The sequence below is a fragment of the Carassius carassius genome, chromosome 33, assembly GCF_963082965.1.
Source record: "Carassius carassius chromosome 33, fCarCar2.1, whole genome shotgun sequence".
NCBI lineage: Eukaryota > Metazoa > Chordata > Actinopteri > Cypriniformes > Cyprinidae > Carassius > Carassius carassius.
The window spans coordinates 10,898,974-10,923,911 of NC_081787.1; the positions used below are offsets into that span (position 1 = coordinate 10,898,974).

The 24,938-nt window shown below is 39.5% G+C and overlaps 1 protein-coding gene across 1 annotated transcript in view; it reads left to right on the top strand.

Moving 5' to 3' along the window:
• The window catches only part of LOC132113722 (protein diaphanous homolog 2-like), a 447,692-nt gene that overhangs the window by 290,119 nt on the left and 132,635 nt on the right, over nt 1-24,938 (top strand). The window contains exons 21-22 of the mRNA XM_059521662.1: nt 516-755; nt 23,870-23,999. Of these exons, the coding sequence (XP_059377645.1) occupies nt 516-755; nt 23,870-23,999 (370 nt within the window). The remainder of the gene's footprint in view (nt 1-515; nt 756-23,869; nt 24,000-24,938) is intronic.

Consider the following 24,938-nt stretch of genomic DNA (forward strand, 5'->3'; position numbering starts at 1 on the left):
GTTTTGTCTCCTTGCTTCATCCTTTCCTACTCCTCGTCGCTGTCTTTTAACTGAAATGTCATCTCACTCCAGCACCAAACCAGTTATATTGTTGCTGTCATTATGTAATTATAGGTGAAAGGCAGAATCTGACATTTATTTTTTACAAGATTTGTAGCAAAATTTCTGTTTACTGTGTTAACAATTGTACGGTTAACTTCTTAATTTTGTTTATGGGCTTTTTTTTTGTAACTGTGCCACAGCTCTTTTCAGCTTTTTTAACCTTGTTTCTGGTTTTATTGCGAGTGATTCATCTTGTGTGCAGTTTTATAAAAAAAGAAAAAAAAGAAGAAAGGTTTAGTTAGGTTTAATCAAAATGCAGTAACTTGCTGTTCCTTTTGTGCTTTAGGCTAAGCTAAATAGCTATTTAGTCATCAAATTAATACAATAACCAATTCCATATTCCAAAAGCAATATTTGTGTGTTTTGTGATAGCTAAGGATGTATACCTTTAAGTTGTTCTTTCTCCATTTCAGATGAGCTCAGTAAAGATGTTGCGTCCCCGACTGAACGGGATCATCTTCAAGCTGACGTTTGAGGAGCAGGTAAACAACATCCGGCCCGACATCATGAATGTGACATTCGCATGCGAGGAGGTGAAGAAGAGCGAAGGTTTCAGCATGATCCTGGAACTGGTGCTGCTGATCGGAAATTACATGAACTCTGGCTCCAGAAACGCTCAGACATTCGGCTTCAACATCAGCTTCCTCTGCAAGGTACCACACAGAATCCCTTATATTTTATTTCTGAAAGTACACCTTATGTGCTTAAATTCCAATTATAAGTTCTACACTGTGTTCGCAATAACAACCTAGAGAACTTTGATTACCTCATGAATCTTCCCACAAAGGGTTTGAACCTACAATCTTTTGGGCACCAGACCAGAAAGCTTCTACTTTACCATTTGCCATTTAGAAGATACTTTTATCCAAAGCAACTTGGAGTGCTCATCTTCCAGGCACAGTGACCCTGGAGTAACACAGTGTTGATGGATCATGGATCATCCCTTGTGGGTCTGGAACCTACAACGTTCCGGGTACAAACCCAGAACTACTGAGCAGGGCATATGCATACTTAACCTCAGGTTAAAAGCATCTGCTAATGACAAGTAGAAAAGTAGAAACCTGTTTAAGTGGCAGAATTACATCAAGCTGAAATTGTCATTAAGAAATTATACCTATTAGGTGCAATAGCCATCTTGGATGTAGTGATTGGTGTCAGTTATAGACAAACGTGACAGTTCCAGCCCAAAAGACAGTATTCTACAAAATATGATCTACTCTAATACGGCAAGTGTGTGTTTCTGTGTTTATTTATAGAGCTGGCAGGTAGGCCTCCCTACTGAGATCATTGTAACTGTTACCAGAATGTGTATGAATGCTGTTGTTGTGTATGTAAGACGGATGTCTGGTTTGGATGGTGGAGCCATTTGGTCCCACTATGAAAGACAGCCGCCCCCATGCCAGTGTTCCCAGGCAGCCAGAACTACACCGTCACTCTTAGTTATGTCTCTTTGCTGGCCTTGTCATCTGTTCAGAGTCATACCAGATGCTGCCGGGACACAGGTGTCCCATCCACAGTGGTTTATTTTGGAGCCAGTTGTGGCATATCTGAATGTTTTTTTTTATTTATTTACTTTTGAGCACAGACAAACCTGTTTCCAAAGGCCACTGAATTACAGTTTGACACTAAGGAATATAAATAAATAATCATAATAATAAAAAGCTGTGGCAGTTACATTTAAGAGTTTTATAGTGTGATTTTTAATATAAGTGAAGTGAAGTGAAGTGACATTCGGCCAAGTATGGTGACCCATACTCAGAATTTGTGCTCTGCATTTAACCCATCCGAAGTGCACACACACAGAGCAGTGAACACACACACACACACTGTGAACACACACCCGGAGCAGTGGGCAGCCATTTATGCTGCGGCGCCCGGGGAGCAGTTGGGGGTTCGGTGCCTTGCTCAAGGGCACCTCAGTCGTGGTATTGAGGGTGGTGAGAGAGCATAAAATATTATTGAGCATAAAATATATCTGAAAAGTTACAAAGCTGCAAGTCCACTTCAAAAAGAGATATTTTATTCAACAGAAATCACTTTTTCAAAAAGTACAATAAACGATTTGTTTGGATTACAACAAATAATTTCCGGGATTTGTGATATCACAAAGATCAAGGAATGGGACGAGAGCTGGTTGAGCTGCAGTAGAGAAGGCGACGAGTGTTATCACTATGTTGCAGACACTTTCCCGAAGCAGACAAACTTAGAGTGGTTACAATCATCCGGGTTTTAATCACGCTCAAATTAATTTGATTTTGATGCAATATTTATACTGAAGCTGGCAGGCGGCTATGCTAAAGGATGTGACATTTCCCAACCAGGCGCCAAGTGCTACCAATCACAACACACACTGGCCCAGCTAACCAATCACAGCACATTTCGTATTTCAGAAGGTGGGCCTTCATTTGATACATTTGATAACTATTCTAGCCCTTCATGCCAGACTGGGGAGAGCTGTGAGAGTGTTGTAATAATGTTTTTTTTTTTTTTGTGAGAGACTGTTATAGTACACCCCCAAAACAAAATCAAGACTTTGTAAAAGAGCATAACAGGACCCCTTTAGAGTGTGCTTGCATGGAAATTGTCACTTAATTAAAAATGAGGATGAAGTATATGGTGTCAAAAACTGCATGAACATGCATTTTCATGAGGAAGTCCTTCACCTCTTTCTGTCAGCTCCTCTTTTATATTTTTGTTCATCACTGCACTTTGTTTATCCAGCATGTGTTTGGTCCTTGGCTGGCATTTGACTGAGCTTAATGCCAAATCAGTTGGAGTTTTCTCATTGAGATGTTTAAGTATGGGGGGTTTCAGAGGTGACATGGACATTAGGTGGTTGTGTTTTTCTCTCTTTCTCTCTCTCTCTTTTTCATGTTTGTGTTGGGTTGTGTTGTGGCCCAGAGGGAGGACAGCACTGATGGGTGACCCTGCCCCAAGCATGGGCAGTTGAGCGAGAGATGATCCAGTGGCCATCAGAGCTCAATGCTTGGAGGTATTTTCTCTGACCTTCAGTGTAAAGCATGTCCTTGGGTCTTGTAGTAGTGGACTAACACACTGAGCATAGTCATCAGGTGCCAGCAGGGAAGACATCTATAAAGCTCTTATCAGCTGTGCTCTGACTCCACATTGTGCTCCATAAACTTCCCCCGTGCACCAGGTTAAGCATAATGATAGTATCTTTATATGTTGAGACAGACATTTTGGGTCTGTCTTTCGTGATGTAACAGATGTCTTCTTCCCTTCCCTTCTGTCCTTTCTTTTATTTTGGGCTTTCATTCTCTATATTTCATTATACGAGCAGTCTTATGAATCAGTTTTGGATTCCTTCCTTCCTTCCTTGCTTTTTTTGTGTGTTCTTTAGACTTTTATTTCTTTCAGGTTCTTCTTTCTGTTGATGTATTGTTTGAGTAATCTAATGATTCAGTATTGCATTAATTCTTTCATTCTTTCATTCTTCATTTAATTTCTTTCATTATTTTCATCCTTTCATCTTTTCTTTCTCTGACCCATTCTTTCTTTTGTTATTTCTTTATTTGACCTGACAAATGATTCAGTGTTACTGCATTCATATTGGTCAGACTCACATTTACGGAACATTAGTGAAGTGCCTGCAGTGCAGACAGCTTTCCGCTTGAGCACTGATTGGGCAGTTATTGATGGACAAAGGGAAATGCCCACATTCTCAATCAGTCCAGTCAAGTAAATGGCCCCCTATGTGGCAGACCTCAGCCTGCTAACGAGCTCATCAGGGAGGGCAGATCGTGGGCTGACCTGTGATCCGTGACTCGCACAGTCACACTTTGTACCGGCTGTAGATCTCATTTGCATATTCTTGATGCTTTTTACAGGTTAACATAGTTGTTAACTGAAAAACGACTGCTGTTTAAGTTCATCTGCTTTTCTTTAAACATCTGGTGTTATTAAAGTAACAGCCAACTAAAAAGTGAAAAAGTGACGTGACATACGGCCAAATATGGTGACCCATACTCAGAATTCGTATTCTGCTTTTTAACCCATCCAAAGTGCGCACACACACAGCAGTGAACACACACAGGGAGCAGTTGGGGGTTTGGTGCCTTGCTCAAGGGCACCTCAGTCGTGGTATTGAAGGTGGAGAGAGCACTGTACATGCACTCCCCCCACCTACAATTCCTGCCGGCCCGAGACTCGAACTCACAACCCTTCGATTGCGAGTCTGACTCTCTAACCATTATGCCACGACTTCCCTCTATAATCACTGCCACCAGTGAACTTAACAGTTTGTGTTGTGTTTTTGGACTGAGAAGCTTGGTTTTCTCACTGCTTATTAGACAAACACTGATCTGTCAATTTTTAGGCAGTAGTAAACCGTCAACTGATTCCTGCAGTTCTAATCACAGGACTCACTATACTCAGACACAATGTGTTCAATTGACAATAAATAAACTGCGCTAGATTTAAACTTGTTTTTTAAAGGGCTGTCAATCAATTAAAATGTTTAATCTAACAATTACATGATGTGGGAATTAATTAATCTAATTAATTGGAAATTAAATGTGGCTGTGAAAATACCCTCCAAAAGATTTAATATCATTATTGTGTTAAATGAGAAAAGTATCAAGTATCAAGCAGCTTTAGTGAGAAACATTTTATTTGATTCAACATAACATTTATTACATAAACATTTAGGCTTTAATGGCCTAACATAAACTATGGAACATAAAATAACAGTTTTAGAAACATCTCAGTATTTTTTGTTCATACAATGAAAGTCATTGATAACCAGAACAGCTTGGTTGCCAAAATTCTTCTTTTCTTCTGGTTACTAACATTCTTCATTATTTTATTTTATGTTCCATAAAATAAAGTAAGTTATACAGGTATATATATATATATATATATATATATATATATATATATATATATATTTGTGTGTGTTTATTTGTAATAAAATTATATTCTATATAAGAACTTAAGGCTGCCAGTAAGTGATGGTAATGTCGTTATAAGTAATTGAGCCATTCATTCATTTGATTCGTTCAAACTGTTAATTCATTTAGGAATGAACTAAATGGCTCTCTTTATGAAATGGCCATTGAATCATTGGTTCACTCGAGTCATTCAAAATGTGGATTCATTCAGAAATGAATCACAGCTGTTTGTTGCTCTGAGTTGCACAACAGTTCTGCTGTGGCTTTGTAGGTAATAGTTTTGTTGGCAAAAACAGAGAATATTGTAGCCTATCTAAAATATTCAATATATAACAAGATCTAATATATAAAAAAATAATTATTTAATTAATTAAATGAATGCACTTAAATTACAGCCCTTTTATATGTAATCCAGCATCATACCTGGATGTTTTCTATGATCTCTTAAAGATTTCATCACCCTAAATACTAGATATGTGGTTACATGCACTTTTTGAGACAGTATATCAAGTACAAATTTTGTACATAACCTGATCAATGTCTTTTATTTTTCTGGGGGGCGGGGGGGGGGGGGGGGGGGGTTGGGGGGGGGCTGTCGTCTATGGGTGAAATGTGTTTTCATCTATGGAGATCCAGTAGCTTTGACCATCATCTCACAAGGATGAGACACATAAGGCATTTCGTTCTTTTAAGCTTCAGTTAACTTTAATCTTACAGAAGTTTGTGTGACTGTAGAAAGTAACCTTCTGTTGTGGATTCTTGACTCCCTGTCATATACTTTTCAAAAAAGTAGCTTCTGTAGCGAACATTTGACATATTTCAGGAAAGGTAGACTCAGAGGAATGCACACAAAGATTATGGCAACTTCAAATGAAATCAACCATGTGGGAAAAGGCTTACTCCACAGCAAAGCCCCTTTCAAAGCTACAAGCATGAAAAGGTGTTAAATTACAGATAATATTCATTAAATCTGGATTTGTTCTTTGCTTTTGGGTTTGTTTAAGCATGATACTTTCCAGTAGAGATGTCAGGAGAGTTTACAAAGAGTGAATCTTTATTTTGGCTTTTTTAAAAAGTATTTTATAATCTTTCCAGAGCAGATCGTATTTCTTCAGTTGGCATTGCTTTGTAGTTTCAGTCTGTATTAGGGCTGTCACGATATTAGATTTTTCATATCACAGTTATTGTGGCCATAATAATTCACGATTTCGATATATTGTGATATCTATAGAAACCTTGGGAGGGAATTTACATCAGTCAAATGATTTTTCCTTTGTTTATTGAGTTTTTCTTTAGCCTCGTTTCCATCAAAATTACCCAGAACTATTATACCATTAACTTTTTTTCACAGGAACTTTTATCTCCCAGACATGTTGCTTTCTGTGATTCCACCGCCGTCTAAAGTACCGTGAAGATTAGGCAAATTGTCTGGTTAAGAAGGTCTGCGCGAATTTCTTAATAGAAAGTATGAAAATTTTGGACTTGCATCCTTGGTAGTTCGGACTTTGCCAGTTTGAAACGGAAGTGTGATCTCCCGAGGACGGGATGACGCAAATTCGGTAATTCTGCAAACAGCAGCGTAATTGACAAAATAAGTCAGCTTGCCTTGGCTACTGCAATTTTTCTCACAAAATATTTTCAATAAGATGAAATATATCAAACAACACTGTCTCCTTTCGTTTTCATTTAAACATATTAATAGCTGTAGAAATGTAGTTCAGGGAAATGTGTAGGCTAGCCTGACCTTACATTACAATGAAACAGAATATTATATCAAACAGTATTTCCTCTTTTTATTTTAATTTTAACTTATTAATATAATACCGTATTTTTCGGACTATAAGTCACACCTAAGTATAAGTCGCATCAGTCCAAAAATATGTCATGACGAGGAAAATTACATATATAAGTCGCACTGGACTATAAGTCACATTTATTTAGAACCAAGAACCAAGAGAAAACATTACCGTCTACAGCCGCGAGAGGGTAAACTATGTTTTCAGGGAGAGGCTACAGGAGCACTGAGCAGCATTGAGCAGCATTGAGCACCCTTTCGCAGCTGTAGATGTTAATGTTTCCTCTTGATTCATGTCTCTTGGTTTATGTCAAATTAATTTTGATAAATAAGTCGCACCTGACTATAAGTCGCAGGACCAGCCAAACTACGAAAATAAGTGCGACATATAGTCCGGAAAATACGGTAATTGAATAAAGACCAAAGATCAACTGTTAGATTGATCCAAAACATTATATTTTATGTTTAACCACTAAAGAGACATCATAGCAAGCGGCAAATGTCAGAAGGGCTAGCCGTGGTGAGACTGCTCTCGTCTGTAAACATGAGCACTGAGCTCCCTCTGATCGCATGGAGCTGATTGTCTCTGAAATTGGCAAAACACATTTTTAAATAGGTGCTGTCTTTATAAATATAACCGCAGATTTGAGTTTTAAAGAACTACAATCTCGCCTAAAATACTTTTAAAACTGCACTCCATGACACAATAACAGTAATATTTTGAAAATTCTCCAAATAAATGGTTGAAATCACAATGCTGCGTAGGGCTGTCACTTTTGAGAAAAATCAAATTTGAACGGATATCGAATATCATGCAATGTATTCGAATATATTCGAATATCTACGTGCCCCCCCCCCCCCACCACCACCACCCACGCATAAAAAAAACGCGTGGAAAACGCTAGGCGCGCGCTTTCTCCTTCTCCAACCATGACCTGCTCGCTCCATGAAAACGCAGAAATTTCAGCAAAGGATAAATGGATTTGCAGCACTGAAAATTGCTTGCAATAGCTCTGCTACTAAATGTATTTCAAAATGGCAATCCATATATAGCTATGGTCAGCTGTTCCTTCATATTGGCTGAGCTTTTAATGTTGTTACGGGAAAGGATGAAGCTGATTGGTTAGTTTTTGTCACATGACCCTCGGTGCGCTTGCGGAATTCTGAAAAGTTTAGATGTTTTTAACTCGATGCGGTGCGGACGCGCCTGGAAAAAACGAGCGCCCGCGTCACTTTCGTTATGAGCGCGCATACCGCGTGCCTACATTGGAAATAACGACCATGAGTTATGAGATATGTGAACGGCCCCTAATGGAGATTCAGTCACAAATGTTTAACAGTGAGTCATAAACAGGACTGTCTGGATTATTATTTTTTTTACTTAATGTTTGAAACAGCAGGTTATCAACTTAGAATATCAATTTATATGAAGTGCCACTATGCATATCCCACAACAATAGGCTAAATGAAAAAAGAAAAGAAAAAACGATTCAGAACAGGCACAAACAATAACATGACAACTTAAACAGCAGCAGGAGTAAGGCATATAGCCTAGCTGTCACAGAGCTACCCTCTGCTCTTGTGACCCCTTGTTAGCCCTTTCAACAAACACATGTACACACATTTGGTTTGTAAAAGACTCTTTATTTACCTTGAAGTACCAGCAACAGGAGAGATGGATTAGCCACAAAAATGTATACCTACAACTATACTGTTGTGTTTCAGACTGGCCACCTGAGCACTAACTCAGAGGACATTTAAAGTTTGCTACAAACTGTTGATTATCGCATGGATCAGCATATATGGGGGCGGCCATCTTGATTTGAGTAAAAGACTGGAATGGACTTTTCTCATGCTTTTTATACCTGTACTGTGTTGCATCATAGATACCAAGTATGGTGGGAAAAGAGGGGGAAGTGGTTTGATGTTATTGATGTTTATTTCCTCTAATTACTATTGAAGTTTATGTATGGAAGCTTGTACTGTTATTTAAATTTGTGTGGTGAAGGAACTGGTTACTTGATCACATACTATTGTGACTTGGAATGTATTACATGTTTATGGTCTTAATAACTTTCCCATGTGATTATTGCTGAGAAATGGTTGTACCCAGGTGTATAAATTCTCACAGAATTGAGTGATCAGGAGGGCTAAGACTGTTGGTAGTGAATGCAGTATCTGCTGAGTACTCTGATTGAAGGAACCGACCTGATACAAGGTTCTTGTGTTTTTATATTGAAGTTTTTTTTTCCTCTTTTTGAACATGTTTGAACATGCACATGTGAGCACCCTGCACTTTTCTGGCTTGGGAGAACCTAAAATAAATACTTTAATGGCATTTAACGACCTCCATGCGTTATTCTGAAGAACAGTGAATGGTCCTTGTGACAAGTGGTGTCAGAAGTGGGATCGTTATGCCACCCAAGACCAGACAAGACCGGGTGGCGGTCACAGAGGCGCAGTTGGGAATGGATCAGGAGCCGCCCAGTTCTACGGAGGTACAAGAAACAGTGGCTGCCAGTAGGAGTGGCGCAGTAACTACTCTTGCAGCGGGTCCGGCAGAGGGAATTGTCTCAGAGCTGGCCGGCCTGGTTAAAGTTCTCCTGCAGTCCCAAGCCGCCCGTGATGATCAAATAGAGCAAGTAATGGTGAAGCAGGACCAGCGTTGGCGAAATATGCAGCACCAATTTCAGCAAATACAACATCAGGTGATCCAGATCCAGGCTGAAGGGGACCAAAGGGAAGGTCAGGCTGCGTCTACAGCTGCAAGCCCAGTGCCAACCGGAGAAGGTATGTCATCAGGAAGCATCGAGCCAAGATTACATCCCTTGACAAGAGATGATGACATCGAGCAGTTCTTGACAACATTTGAAAGGATGGCCACTGCGTGCAGATGGCCTCAAGCCAATTGGGCAATCAGACTTGTTCCCCTGTTAACGGGTAAGGCACGTGGTGCCTATGTCGCCATGGATGGTAATGATGCGGAGGACTATGATCAAGTTAAGGAGGCGATACTTAAAAAGTATCAGATAAATGCAGAGATCTACCGGCAAAGGTTTCGCTCATCAGAGATTCTGCCAGACGAGAACCCCAGTGAGCTTTATGTGCTATTGAAGGATCTCTTCTCAAAATGGGTGAAGCCAGAGAAGTGTACTATTCAGCAATTGTCCGAACTTATTATCTTGGAGCAATTTATGCGAATGATAAGCCCTGACATGGCAGTGTGGATTAAGGAGCATGATCCAGCTACAGCAGAAGAAGCAGCCAAGCTTGCAGAGACGTACATGGCCGCAGGCCGGGAGGCCCACCACAGCTTTGAAGGTCGAAGTCAAGGATGGCCAAGTAAGTCTGGGGGTGAGGGTGGTCATGGCCAAGGTAAAGTGAGTTTTGTGGGAAAGCAAGGGGATAGAACTAATAAGCAGGAAGTTAGATGTTACTATTGTGGGGAGATGGGACATACAAAGCCCAGTTGTCCATCCAGGAGAGTTAAACATTCTGCTTTCTGTGATGTTCCTTGCCCCTACCTACCACATACTTTGGCCCATGAGTCAGGACAGACATGGCCCACAGACATATTGACGCCAGTACTTGTGAATGGTCAGTCGGCTAAGGCCTTAGTGGATACAGGTAGTACTCAGACTTTAGTACATGACAGCTTGGTTCCTGAAGATGAATATATTACCCAGAATGCCATTAAAGTTTGCTGTGTACATGGAGAGGTTAAGGAGTATCCGATCGCAGAGATTTACCTAACAGTGCAGGGGCAGACTTTTTTCTTGCAGGTGGCCGTAGCGTCTCAGTTGCCTCATGCAGTAGTATTAGGGAGAGATCTTCCCATTCTTTGTGATTTGGTACCCAAAGTTCAGCCTTGTTATGCAGTAACTTGAGCCCAGAGTGCTATAGCCAATTTCAATGAGATGCCTTTTGCTGGTGTTGACTTTCAGGTAGCCGTTGAGAAAAGACGCAAATCTAAAAAGGAAAGGCGTAAACGTAAGTTTGAGGGTAGTGTGAAAGAGCAGGTTGAGGAGCTGCCTTTGCCAGAATGCCCTCTTAGTATAAAAATCCCTGAAGACATAGCTGAAATGCAGAAAAATGATCCTACTGTGCAGGACTGGTTCCAAAAGGTATCTGTGGTAGATGGTGTTAGAAAGGAGGTTGGATCGTGTTTGATGGACGAAAAGTACATTGTGAAAAAAGGTATCCTCTATCAGGTGAAAGGGGAGGTTGAAGCATTGGTAGTTCCGGAATCAATGCGCCATACCGTTATGACTTTGGCGCACTCGGTTCCGTGGTCAGGACACTTAGGCAAGCATACGACGTTAGCCAGGTTGTCAAGTCGGTTCAGTTGGCCTAAGATGTATACGGATATAACAGAGTTTATTCGTAGTTGTACAGAGTGTCAGATGAAATCTGGAAGGAGAGTTGCACCTGCACATTTGTTACCATTGCCGGTCATTGACACACCCTTTAGTCGCCTCGGAATGGATATAGTGGGGCCCCTGGAAAGAAGTAAGAATGGAAATCGGTATATTTTAGTAATCTGTGATTATTCCACCAAATACCCGGAAGCTTTTCCCCTTAGAAACATCAAAGCTAGACAAGTAGCTAACTGTCTTGTACAGCTGTTTTCCAGAGTAGGGATTCCTGGCGAAATCTTAACAGATCAGGGTACAAATTTTATGTCCGTGCTGTTAAAACAGATGTACCAACTGTTGGGAATCAGGGCCATTAAGACCACACCGTACCACCCCCAGACTGACGGCTTGGTTGAACGTTTCAACCAAACCCTCAAAAGCATGCTGCGCAAGTTTGTTTCCAAGTCAGGGTCTGACTGGGACCAATGGTTACCTTATCTGTTGTTTGCTTATAGAGAGGTGCCGCAAGCATCCACAGGTTTCTCCCCATTTGAACTTTTATATGGCCGGCAGGTGAGAGGACCATTGGACCTGCTGAAAGAGCAGTGGGAGGGACCCAAAGATGGTAGGTGCAGTGTGGTCCAGTATGTGGTCCAAATGAGGGAGCGTCTGGAAGAGATGACCTCATTAGCCCAGGAGAACATAAAAAGATCCCAGCAAACTCAGAAAGTCTGGTATGATAAGAGGGCAAGGGAGAGATCATTTGAGCCTGGCCAAAAAGTGCTGCTGCTGCTACCCACCAATGAGAACAAGTTGCTAGCTAAGTGGCATGGACCCTACGAGGTTCTGCGGAAAACTGGTAGAGTCACCTACGAGATCTCAATGCCAGAACGGGGTAAGAAAAAGCAAAACTTCCATGTTAATTTGTTGAAAGAATTCCACCACAGGAAAGAGACGGGGGCTGTGCAACTTTTCGTTCGGGTGGTCGGGGAGGAAGAGGAACCCACAGAGCAGTACTTTCCAACCAGCTCCACCCAACAAACTGTGGATATATCCCATCTAGAGCAACCCCAAAGAGACCAGGTAAAGCCGCTGTTGGATCCCAGTCTGTTCCAGGAGAAGCCTGGGTGTACCAATTTGGTACTACATGATGTCATCCTTAAGGAGACAACTCCCGCCCGCCAGAAGAGTTATCGAATTCCTGAACGGCTGGTGACAGTGCTTAAGGATGAACTAGACATTATGCTCTCCATGGGTGTGATTGAACCATCCCTTAGTGAGTGGTGTAGCCCCATTGTTCTAGTCCCCAAGAAAGATGGAACCCTTAGATTTTGCATTGACTTCCGACAATTGAACAGCCTGTCTAAGGTAGACCCTTATCCAATGCCAAGAATCGATAAATTGGAGGAAAGACTGGGCAGAGCCAAATACCTATCCACTGTGGACTTATGTAAGGGGTACTGGCAGGTCCCTTTAACTGCCAGAGCCAAGGATCTGACAGCTTTTAAAACCCCATTTGGGCTATTCCATTTCAGGGTTATGCCCTTTGGCCTGCAGGGGGCGCCAGCGACTTTCCAACGTTTAATGGACCAGATCCTGCAAGGTACAAGAGAGTTTGCGGCCGCATATCTAGATGACGTGGTCATCTTCAGTGAAACCTGGGAAGAACACTGTCAACATCTGCGGCAAGTCCCGGGGAGGATTAAGGCAGCCGGTCTTACCATTAACCCAAAGAAGTGTACGATAGACAAGAGAGAGATCAGCTACTTGGGGTTTGTCATTGGAGGAGGAGTCATTCGGCCACAGCAGGAGAAGATAGAAGCCATTCGAAGTTACCAACCCCCCACAACTAAGAAACAGGTGAGATCGTTTCTGGGCTTGTTGGGATGGTATCGCAGGTTTATACCTAACTTTTCTGCCAGGGCCTCTGTGCTTACAGATCTCACTAGAGCCACAGCACCCAACAAGGTTGTCTGGACGGAGCAGGGTGAGCGAGCTTTCCAGGACTTAAGAGAGGCAGTATGTGGAGACTCTGTTCTGCTTAGCCCGGATTTCCAGAAACCTTTCATCCTGCAGACGGATGCCTCTGGTGTCGGACTGGGGGCGGTGTTACTGCAGGAAGTGGATGGAGAACGCAGGCCAGTGGCATTCTTGAGTCGAAAACTCTTCCCTCGAGAAACACGCTATTCGACAGTGGAGCAGGAGTGCTTGGCCATTAAATGGGCCACTGATTCACTTCGGTACTATCTGCTGGGAAGACCCTTTGTGTTAGAAACCGACCATCGAGCTCTGCAATGGCTGGAGCGCATGAAAGACTCTAATGCCTGGATTACGAGATGGTCTCTTTCTCTACAGCCCTACCAGTTCACGGTGAAATACTGCCCGGGAGCTAGGAACAAGGTAGCTGACTTTTTGTCTCGAATTCCAGAGGAGGTACATACTAAACTGGGTTCTTTGACCCCGGTTCATGGAGGGGTGGAGCTTTGACACTGGTGACGACAGTAGTCGTCTGCAGAAGGAGGGAGAAGTGTCACAGAGCTACCCTCTGCTCTTGTGACCCATTGTTAGCCCTTTCAACAAACACATGTACACACATTTGGTTTGTAAAAGACTCTTTATTTACCTTGAAGTACCAGCAACAGGAGAGATGGATTAGCCATAAAACTGTATACCTACAACTATACTGTTGTGTTTCAGACTGGCCACCTGAGCACTAACTCAGAGGACATTTAAAGTTTGCTACAAACTGTTGATTATCGCATGGATCAGCATATATGGGGGCGGCCATCTTGATTTGAGTAAAAGACTGGAATGGACTTTTCTCATGCTTTTTATTCCTGTACTGTGTTGCATCATGGGGAATGGGAGATACCAAGTATGGTGGGAAAAGAGGGGGAAGTGGTTTGATGTTATTGATGTTTATTTCCTCTAATTACTATTGAAGTTTATGTATGGAAGCTTGTACTGTTATTTAAATTTGTGTGGTGAAGGAACTGGTTACTTGATCACATACTATTGTGACTTGGAATGTATTACATGTTTATATTGTCTTAATATGTCTTAATTACTTTCCCATGTGATTATTGCTGAGAAATGGTTGTACCCAGGTGTATAAATTCTCACAGAATTGAGTGATCAGGAGGGCTAAGACTGTTGGTAGTGAATGCAGTATCTGCTGAGTACTCTGATTGAAGGAACCGACCTGATACAAGGTTCTTGTATTTTTATATTGAAGTTTTTTTTTCCTCTTTTTGAATTTTTCATGCCTTGGCACCTGTGAGCACCCTGCACTTTGCTGGCTTGGGAGAACCTAAAATAAATACTTTAATGGCATTTAACGACCTCCATGCGTTATTCTGAAGAACAGTGAATGGTCCTTGTGACACTAGCCTAATTCATTTATTAATATTGTTTGCAAGAAACACCAGTCTATCAACTTGATCTGGATCAAGTGCGGCTCTCTTTTTATTTACAATGTTCCCCGCGGTGGAGCACACATACGTGCCTGGCTATTAGCTCTTATTCGCTTGATTTGGTCATGGGCCTACTCTACAATACGTCTAGAGTGCCCTCTACTGGATAAGATGGCAAAGAATAAAATAAAAAACAAACGGTCTAATCATAGACTGTAAAAAATGTGCTACACATGGCATTTTAAAAACCGGTTATTTTATTTATAGTTCGATAACGGATATTTCACGTCATGTTCGAATGCATATTCGAATATCGAATAAAAAGTGACAGCCCTAATGCTGCGTGAACTCAACCAATCAGCATGTTTAGTTAAGCTGGATTATTTACATGTTGTGTTATCATAAGAGAACTGTTGATTTTAAATATTGTGGTTATCACTAATACCGGTATATCATCACACACTAAATTAACACAATATCAATAGTTATTGCTTTAAATATCATGGTTATCGTCAATACTGGTATATCGCAACACCCGTAGTCTGTATGTTTGCAACTTGTAGATTGAAGAGAAGAAATATACTAGTGAAATATACTAGGTTGGGAAGAACACTGTTTTCCCTCGTATATGTTCATTTCTCAGCTTGTTAGAGATTCTCCCAGTGCCGGTTGTCTTTCTCACAGATCTGGCATGGATGGTAAGCTCACGGACAAATGAAATCCCTGAGCTACCTCACTCCCCACCCCAAAACTGCCAGAGGTTTAGCCTGGGGCTCTCTGATTTCCACTTGTCATTCTTACTAAGCAAACATGCCTCATGGCAGGCTCTGAGCTTTTAGATTAGTCTGTTGGCTACCGTTCCAGTCCAGGCTGTCTGCCATTGGTAGGAAAAATATGCCAGTCGCCAGCAGCGTCTCAATATCTTTTTCTTCTGCCATGCCCCTCAGCTGCTGTGTGCTGAAGTGTGACTTTCCCATAGTTTTCATGACTGAAAAACACAAATTACTGCTGCGAAGATCTATGCACAATCAATGCCTGTAAACTGGAGGTCCTTTGGCAAAATGTGTAATTGAGCAATCTGAGATGACAGTCCTTTAGGTGGTCTGAGATTCCTTTGTCCCCGTTGTCTCTCATGTCTGTTATTAACTAATTGTTCTTGAGGATTTATGTATTTTGAACGTCTCGATGGAGGTTGATTGTTATTCTGTGGGACTCCTCAACATGCTTCAACGAATATGGAAATGGGTACATTCAAGTATACTAAGTAGACAGGCCATCTTTCTCTATTTCTCTATCACTTTCCCTTTTTATATCTTTGTTAAGAGTAAAGTTTTAAATGACTGAAATTGTGCCTCAATGGAAAAAGAAAAACAATTTCAGACATTAACTTTGACAGTATCCTCATAAAGAGATTTTTCTGAAACATTGACTGAATACAAATTGTAGTATCATTACAGAAAAGACACTTTGCATTATCACAGTAAGGGAACAATTCAATTAGGAATGTAATAGCTTTAACACAATGCATATTTCGAAGGCTATAACTCACCATGCTTATTCTGACAACAGTGTGGGCTGTGCTTGTAAATGAAGTTTCCAAATCAGTCACCTAGGCTTTCCTATTGGCAATCCAAGTCCAGACTCATGACAGAAACGGTTGGCCAAGAGGTAACACAACTAGCCTCACTGGTAGCATGTGATGAGAGGCACCTGATGCCTCATCGCTTCTGCCATAATCCAGCATCACATCTCGGCTTTGCTGAGACTGACCTTCCCCCCAATGATCAGAGCCAGGCCTTCTGCAATACAGTGACTGCCTGGATCTTCCACTCTTGATAATACAACCTGATAGTGATACACCGATTATCAGTAGATTGTTGTGTCTGCCTAGTTTACAGTATGTTAGTTCCTCCCTTTTCAAGTTCCATAACTTACATTAGCATTTTTTTTTACAATTTTGCAATTTATGTACAATTAAATATTATATTACAGATCATATGTTTTTTTTTTAAATAATGCAATTGCTATTAACTTATTTCATAAATAACAAATGAATTGTTTAAAAATACGTTCAGTGACGTCTGTACTTCCCGGTCAGAGAGCACCTGTCCATCAAAAGCTCACTATCCAATCTGAGTAGATCACTGTTAACCCCGCCCCCACGAGAGGTTTGTGTCAAAACTCCAAACGAAAAACTGCGAAGCAAAAGCGAAATCTGTGGCAATGCATTCAGAATCCATGATCAGCGAAAACGAATCTTTGAAAAACATGAACAAAAATGAAGCATATTTTAAGAGCCTGTGACATTTGTGCGACTGATTTTTTTTTTCATTTTCATCGTGTTTTTCTTCTTTTGTAATGGCATATGTTTGATAGTTTCTGAAAAGGTTACGTTCAGTTTTATAAAGTTACATTCATTATTATTGAACTAAATGTAATTCCATATTTTTTCTCTATGACGTGAATGATGGACCTATACAATTTCCAGAAAAATCTGTCCTGACAGCCATGAAATTTGAAAAATTATTCTAGGGTTAAAGAAAGTAGAAAGACATGGTTTGGAAGATAGTTTATTATTATTATTATTTTAATTTTTTTTTTTATATATATGTTTTTGTTTATTTAAATTTTATTTATGGAGGGTTTCAGAGGAACTCTGAAAGTGCGCTGCAAGATGCTCTAGTGAATTCCAACCAGCCAAATAAATGTAAAGCAGTAAGCTCATTGGCTGCATATGCAACATGAATAAATCAGCTTGTGCCAAGTAGTTTAATGCTATAAATACAATTAGTTTGCATTGATGACCCATCAGCCTGTGTCATCTTTTCATGACATAACTTTGAATTTTGATATCAGCCAACCATTCAAATTTAACCTCAGTTCCTCCTTCAGATCTATATGTCCCTTTGTGTTTCACATTCTTCCTTGGATGCATTTGTCCTTTTTTGTATTGGTACTTTTATTCCAAATAGAAGCCTCTCTAAGGTGTCTCACTTTTGTTCACTATATCTTTTCCCTCGCCACTCCTCTGAAAGAACCCTTCTGGAAACCAGTATTGTTGAGAGAAATCCCTGATTCATCAATGTCTGGACTCTGTGGAAAAAAGTAACAAACATCTGCGCAATCACAGAGACACAGAAGAACAAGAGGAAAAGAGGCATGGGAGTAACAAAATGGAAGTGTCTTGACTGGAAAATTAGTGGAACATCATAATTTAAAGCAAATTAGATTATTCAATTTCAAACAAGATTACCAGATAAAATGACTTAACTGATGTGGTACGTGCCAAAGAATGTCTGCTTCACTAATTGGATAAAAATCTCTCTCTCTCTTTCTTCCTTTCTTTTAACGGGACTCCATACTGTGTTGTCCACTGTTTGCAGAATTGTTGGCTGCAAATCTGCCCACCCTGTGCTCTGCTTCTATTATGTCAACAGGGTTCACCTTACAGTGCTAATCAGCTCACAGTTTGTGTCAGATAGAATTAATGACTGGTTAATCACCTTAAACCTATGTGTTTCACCACTTAAAGGGTCAATGCTTTTTTGCCCTCAAGTTTTCTCTTATTCACCCTCGCTGTCTTACAGGACATAAATAAGACACACATGCTTTTTTCAGAACCTGAAGAGCTGGATGCAAAATATAAAATACCAGCTATTATAAAGTTTTAATAGTAATTATTTTTGTGGCGCACAACTCACAAATAATTTCAGTAGTTTGATGTTTGTATGTTACTAAGGTAACGGCATGATACTCTAATAAGTGCAAAAATCCATGGCACACACATGTGTAAATTAATTATTCTTTAAATAAAAGTAATACTTTAATACTTGCAGTACACCTAATCAACATTTCTTTCTATTTATCCAAAAAGAGTATCTTTGTAGGCAGTATAATTAAGTTGCCTACCTTCTGGGTCACTTTGCGTCAGAAGAGTTCCTGTGAGTTCTTGTCTTGATATACTGTTTCTTTAAGCAGCTCATTGTTTTGGCACAGAGCATTTGTTTAGGTCATTTTCCAATGAGCTGAATCATACAAACCTTAGACCTCAGATGCCTGCTCCTTCACGGCATAGAGAAAGTACCAATATATTTAATCTCTTTCCCTCTGCATAGTGCTGATCTTACTTGGCAGATGAAAACAAACATGCACAGTAGCGGCTTTCTGTAATGACAGTTTGGGGCATAATAATAAACAAATTAAAATTTGAAATGCATGAAATTAAATTGTGATTACCCAATGTGAGCAGATGATTGATCCCCATCTAATGAAAGTTTGAGCGTGCTGAATTCTCACACGTGTGAAAAGGAAAGCTTGGCTGCGGGGTGTGTGAGGGGGAACGGACACAGTGTGGAGAGGCTGTGCTAATTAGCTCTCTCAGCATGTATCTCCAGCAGCAGTGCAGTCGCAGTGGGGAATGATTACAGAACAAGTTGCCGGTGCACTGATGTGGAGACACCGGCAGACGCTCACACTTGCCCTCCCACTCTATTCCAGTTTCAACCCACCCATCCCTTGGTAATTCTTCACATGACATTTATTTAACATGCCCCTGTCATTCATTCCCTTATACTTCTTTTGTGTGGTATTTGTCACATGGTTTCAAACGGTGAATGGCAGCTGTAAACTGGCAGACTGTTGCAGAAGTTACTCTTGCCAACCTTGTTATAATCAATAATAATAATAATAATTTGCTCCACAGGAGGTAGAAAAACCATTGTCCGTAACAACAAGTGCCACTGAGGTGTCTTTATTCTCAAATTATGAAGACTAGAGGTCCAGCTGAAGCCAATAAATATCTGAACCTTTAAAGATGTTATTCACAGAAAGATTGACCATCAGTGGAATATGCCATTCACGGAAACCTTCGTGGATGCATTTTCAGGATATTCGGGCTCTCGTGAAATGAACCTTGCAATTGCATGTCCATTGAAAATGAGCCAATATAATGTTCCTTGCATGTCCATGTCAATTATTGCTAACTCAGATTTCGCAGCAGTCATTACATATTCGCCCTCATTTGGTATTCCCTTCACTGGCCATTAGGCTGATGTGATTAGCACTGAAAGTCTGGCAATAATAACTGCCACTTAAATCTTTCAACATCACTGGAGGTCTGTCATATTGCAGTTTTAATGTGAAAAACAGGAATATACATCGGAGCAGTGAGCACCAAAGAGTTCGGCAATTCACTTTAGTGACTTGAAATATAAATAACTAATGTAACTAAAAAAAAAAATAATAATAATTAAAAAAAATCTTTGCAGAGGTTGAGGATGAGCCTGAAACTGATTTCCATTTGTTTCCGCCAGATACATACAGGTACGCAGCATTAGTCTGGAAGTTACATTTGTCATGATGTACTAAAAATGACCTCCTAAAAAGAAACTCCTTTTATTTTAAGTGTTCCAGTTTCAGGCATGAAAAATGTAGTTAAATAACTTGAGAAATATATTCTTGTCAAGATTTTCTTGCATTTTCTTAGCAGCATAAAGCATATTTTTAAAGTATTAAAAAAAACAAAATAAAAATAATAATAATAATAATTCTGGCAGTGCTAAAAGGAGTTCTGCAAATATGTTTTTTTTTTATTTTTTTAATGCAAATGGTTAATGTGATAATTAGTGTAAATTACAAATAAATATTTTCCTTTTCTGATTTCTGTTGACTGAAATAGAAAAAAAAATAAATAAAAATTTAAAACTCTTTAATGTGCTACTGATATAATAACCAAGATTAAGCCAGGGTTATTATAGTTGACTAAAAAAAAAAAAAAAAAAACCTTAATTTTAACTAATTTGCAACGTTTATCATTTTGAATTGATGTACTGAAACAAACAAAAAAAAAAAACACAACTGTTTCAATATGTTAATTTAAAAAAAAAACTATAATAATAGCTGATACTAAAATAAGACTGGATCAGGCTTATCAGTTTAAACCTGATGGTGGCATCATGAAGACAGTGAAAATTTAGCATCATTATGGTATAATATACAGCTTTGAATATAAATCGATGAAAACTAGCACAAAGTTAGTTAACGTGTTGGAAGTTTGAAGGAAGTGTTTTTTTTTTTTTTCTAAGGTTGAGTTTTTTTCCCTCTTTTAAAAGACAGACTGTGTGAGGCTTGTTTTCTCTGATAGTTGTGGAAATCAGAGGAGGCAGGCATGCAGTACGCATGCTGAGGTCGTCAGCATCGGATGGCAAAGCCTTTAAAGTGCATTATCTCTCCGCCTGCTCAGTCGCTGTTCTGCGCGTTAGCGGCTCAGTGCTGGCTGATTGGTAAACACCCCGTGGCTGAGTGGGTGCAAAACTTAATTCTGGTTAAATAAAGAAAACATCATTAGGATTCGGAAGCAGTGTCGGCAATGTAAAAGTAATAGGTCCTGTTTTGATATCTGCACCGGAGTATTCACAGTTACTTCCACCTGAAATATCGCTTGTCTTTTTAATTCACACGTAGGAAGGCATCGGTAGATCAAACTGGATATCAAGGCACTGACTTTAAATTCAGCCCATATTTATTGTGAATGTGCACATACAACCAGTCAGAGGAGCGATACTAATGCACACAAAACAAGCTTCCACAGCAACCGCAGCAAACGTCGTGCTCCTCACAGAGGGCGTGCGAGCTCTGCATGGATTCGGTCTCTGTTAAAGTGAAAAGAAAGACCACCATGTTGGTTTGCTTGGATTTTTTGTTGTTTTCCCGTGCTCTGTTTTTTGTTCCAATCCTTGTTAACCAATATTGATTTTAGACAGCCAGCTGCGTGGAAGAAAGGGTCATTCCAGAAGAAAATAAACCAGCTTTTAGGATCTGGTTTTGTTAGGTTTTTTTATTCTTTCATTTGTTTTCCTTGTTTCATCTTTAGCAGCGAGACTCTGTGAGGTGCTGCGTGTGTTGTATTATATCGGAGATTGCAGCTGAGGCATGTCTCTATGTCTGTTCTCATTTATTACCAATCTCTCAGGGAGAAATTGGAAGCGATTTATCTAATGGATGCTAGAACACAGTGGCTTTTTCAAATGAAAACACTCCACAGGAAAATTCCGATAATAATTCACAGATTATTTGCTGGACGTTTTGCTAGGAGTCCTCGAGTGTGGCCGATGTGGAAAAAGTGTGCAGTCGTGCTCTCTGATAAATAGATAAATACCACTAAACGGGCTGTAAAGCAAGGGGGCTAAATTGTGCTCTCCTAAGTTTGAGCTCCCAGCAATTCATCCTACCTGGAAACAATTGTGTTATAATCTCAGCAAGGCTTTCTCACTTTGAAAAGGATACAAAGGCCTTGAAAAGCTGAAATATTTATTGATATCTGAGACCTCTTTGAATAGGTTATTATACATTATGATGCGCTTAGAATAATATATGTCCTTTGTTTGCATATTAAAAATCGATAAATGAATCCTACTTTTACAAACAAAACTGTAAGCACTTCTCAATTCGGCAAGCTTTTAGATGATTGGTGGATTATAAAATATTGTCTTTGGATGCACAGATTATTACAGATGATTACTTTTTGATTTCTGATCATACTCTGTAAGAATTTTACTCATTTTATTTTGAAAAGCTACCACAATTATTATTATTATTATTATTATTATTATTATTGTTATTTGGGGTATTATTGAATTAAACAGTTTATTTAAAACATAAAAACTCATTTAGAAATGAGTATACGTTATATATTTTGACACTTTGTAAATTGTCTTCATGGACTGGGGAATCTTTGCATTGTGGAAAGCCATCTATTTTCCATCACGTCACCTTTAAATGATCACACATGTGATTCGTGTTATAGAAATGCCTGATATTTGTTTTCTTTTGACTTTTATATTAATTTGGTCCGATGCTCTTGTCTCATTTGTTTAAGACAAACACACCCATTACGATTTATGAAGAGAGAAGAGGTAAAAGTCTGCATCCATTTATTAATTTACCTCATTGTACCTGCCACATTTTTCCAGCAGAAAACCCATTCCTCACCTCGCTATCCGCTGAGACATTTTAGAAGAGAAAATCTATGGGAGACATTATGTGTTGTGGGGAAATGTGCCAGCTGTCGCAAGTTTGCCATCAGTTTGTGTAAAGGTTAATATCACATCTGCTGTGCAGTCCAGCTTGAGGATTCATTTTGCCTCTGCTGCGGGACTCAGCAGCCATCTTCTGTGCAAAACACCCTTCCTGGAGTCTAAGCTTGACAGCAAACAATCTGTTTGAGTCTGAGAGGGTGAAGAGGTCACCCAGCCCCAGTGCACTGCTTAATGTGGGCCTGCAGCCATGGCCCTCCAAATGGAGAAGAGAGGAAGAGCAAGAGCAACATCGCTCCATGTTTGGTTTATCATGTCTCTAGTTTTCAAGCAACAGATTTAGGTCACCAAGGGAACTTGGTTCTTGCTTTATAAAAATCGGTTTCTACCACATGCTTAAAAAATCTAAGCTGTGGTGTTCTTATCAAAAGGGTTTCATTTATGTGGTGCAGTTTAATTTGATTTAACTATCTTGGTTGGTACAGGTTGTTTAATTCTGGTCCAGTTTGTCTGATCCTTGATATGGATTGATGGTAAGAAGAAATTCAGACATTTATTGCGTACACTATAGCAGCCCGAAGCAAGAGTGTGAGCGGTGTGTATTGATCTAAATATTTAATTTCTTTCATGTCACCTTAATCTTGTAGAAAGAACGGTTGTGGTTTGGGAGAGAAAGATCGGTTGTGGTTTGGGAGAGAAAGATCCTTTTCAAATTAAACGTGGTAAATAAGTAAACGGGGGAAATATGCCTCTGTGCATTCTGCTCCAACCAATTTCAACTTTATTGACACAGCTGTTTGTCAGCTTTCTGTGAAAAATACCTTGAAGTGCTGTTGATGCATACATTTATGATGTGATCCTGGTTAGACCCAGCCTAAAACATGTTTCTCTGTGGATATAACATGCCTTCATTCTGTTGAAAAATTGTATTATTATTATTTTTTGTCATTTCACCATTCTGTGCATATCATTCTATCTTTCTATCTACCTCACATTGTGTCATTCTACCTATTTAATCATCGTTCTATGTGTAATTCTACCTATTGTTCTACCTGTCTAAGACTTTTTTTTTTCTTCATTTTATGTTCTTGTGTGTTTGAATTAGCTGAATAAACATATACGTATCTGTTTAAGTGCATAAATAGTTTATTCAAAGTCCTGGTTTGTTTAAATGTTTCATCATTAAAATTACTGTATTAACTACTATATTAATTATGCCCTTTCATGACTCATTTCAGAATCGTTTCTCTCTTCTCTGCAGCTTCGTGACACCAAGTCGACAGACCAGAATACAACTCTTATGCACTTTCTGGCTGAAAAATGTGAAGAAAACTATCCTGAGATCCTGAAGTTCCCTGATGAGCTTGAGCATGTTGAATGTGCTAGCAAGGGTAAGAAGATGGAGATATATATATATATATATATATATATATGCGCATACAAATCAGTGTTAGAACAGAGGATTATTTTTGGATTTTTTTTTCCCTTTTATTTAGTACATGATGTTCACTACAATAACTGTACTTCAGTTAAATATAGAGTGTCCATTCAGGACAGAAAGTTCCTGTTGATAGAAAATAAAATGTATATATATATTTATATATATATATATTTTTTTTTATCAAGATTTCAATTCAATCTTTTTAGTCTGCTTGCTGCTAAGGAACAATGTAATATTTCAGTAAAATGAATTAATTTCCTGGCATGTTTGTGATGGCGTTATTACTGTCAGTTTAGCTGGATGTTTGTTTCAAGCTAGATAAAGATGCTTTATTTTGATCCAGAAGTCTGTCCTCTTATTTCTTCCCACCCATAAGCTGTTATCGTGTTTAATCTAATAGAATGCCCTTTACATGTGTTAAGCCTGGTTAATTGAACAACTAGCTTTGATTTGTGAAAACATTATTACCCCTGATTGGTAAATATCAGCTGCATCCTTCGTGAAAAATATGAGGCTCTGTCAGGTGTGACCTTGAGATATTTACCCTCATCTATACGTCATTCCGTCTACCTAAATCACACTGCTTTATGGTGTTCAACAAATCTTTTATTGGTTTTCTCCTGTGGTCTTCTTTTAAGCCATGAACTTTGAGGCTTTTTATGGCTTGAATTAGATGAACTAATGTTACAGAGATCAACCCAGGAGTCTGGACACAATTGGCCCTGCAGACTATAATTAGAGCTTTTACAGAGAATGAAATAAAAGTAGTTAATGGCCAAAGAGCCTTTCTTAATCCTTTGCTATGTGTAAATCCAGCCGTTTCCATCGCTATGAATAGACAAGTTTCATTAGAGCGGTCTAGCGCAGTCCAGAGGGTTGATGAAGGAAC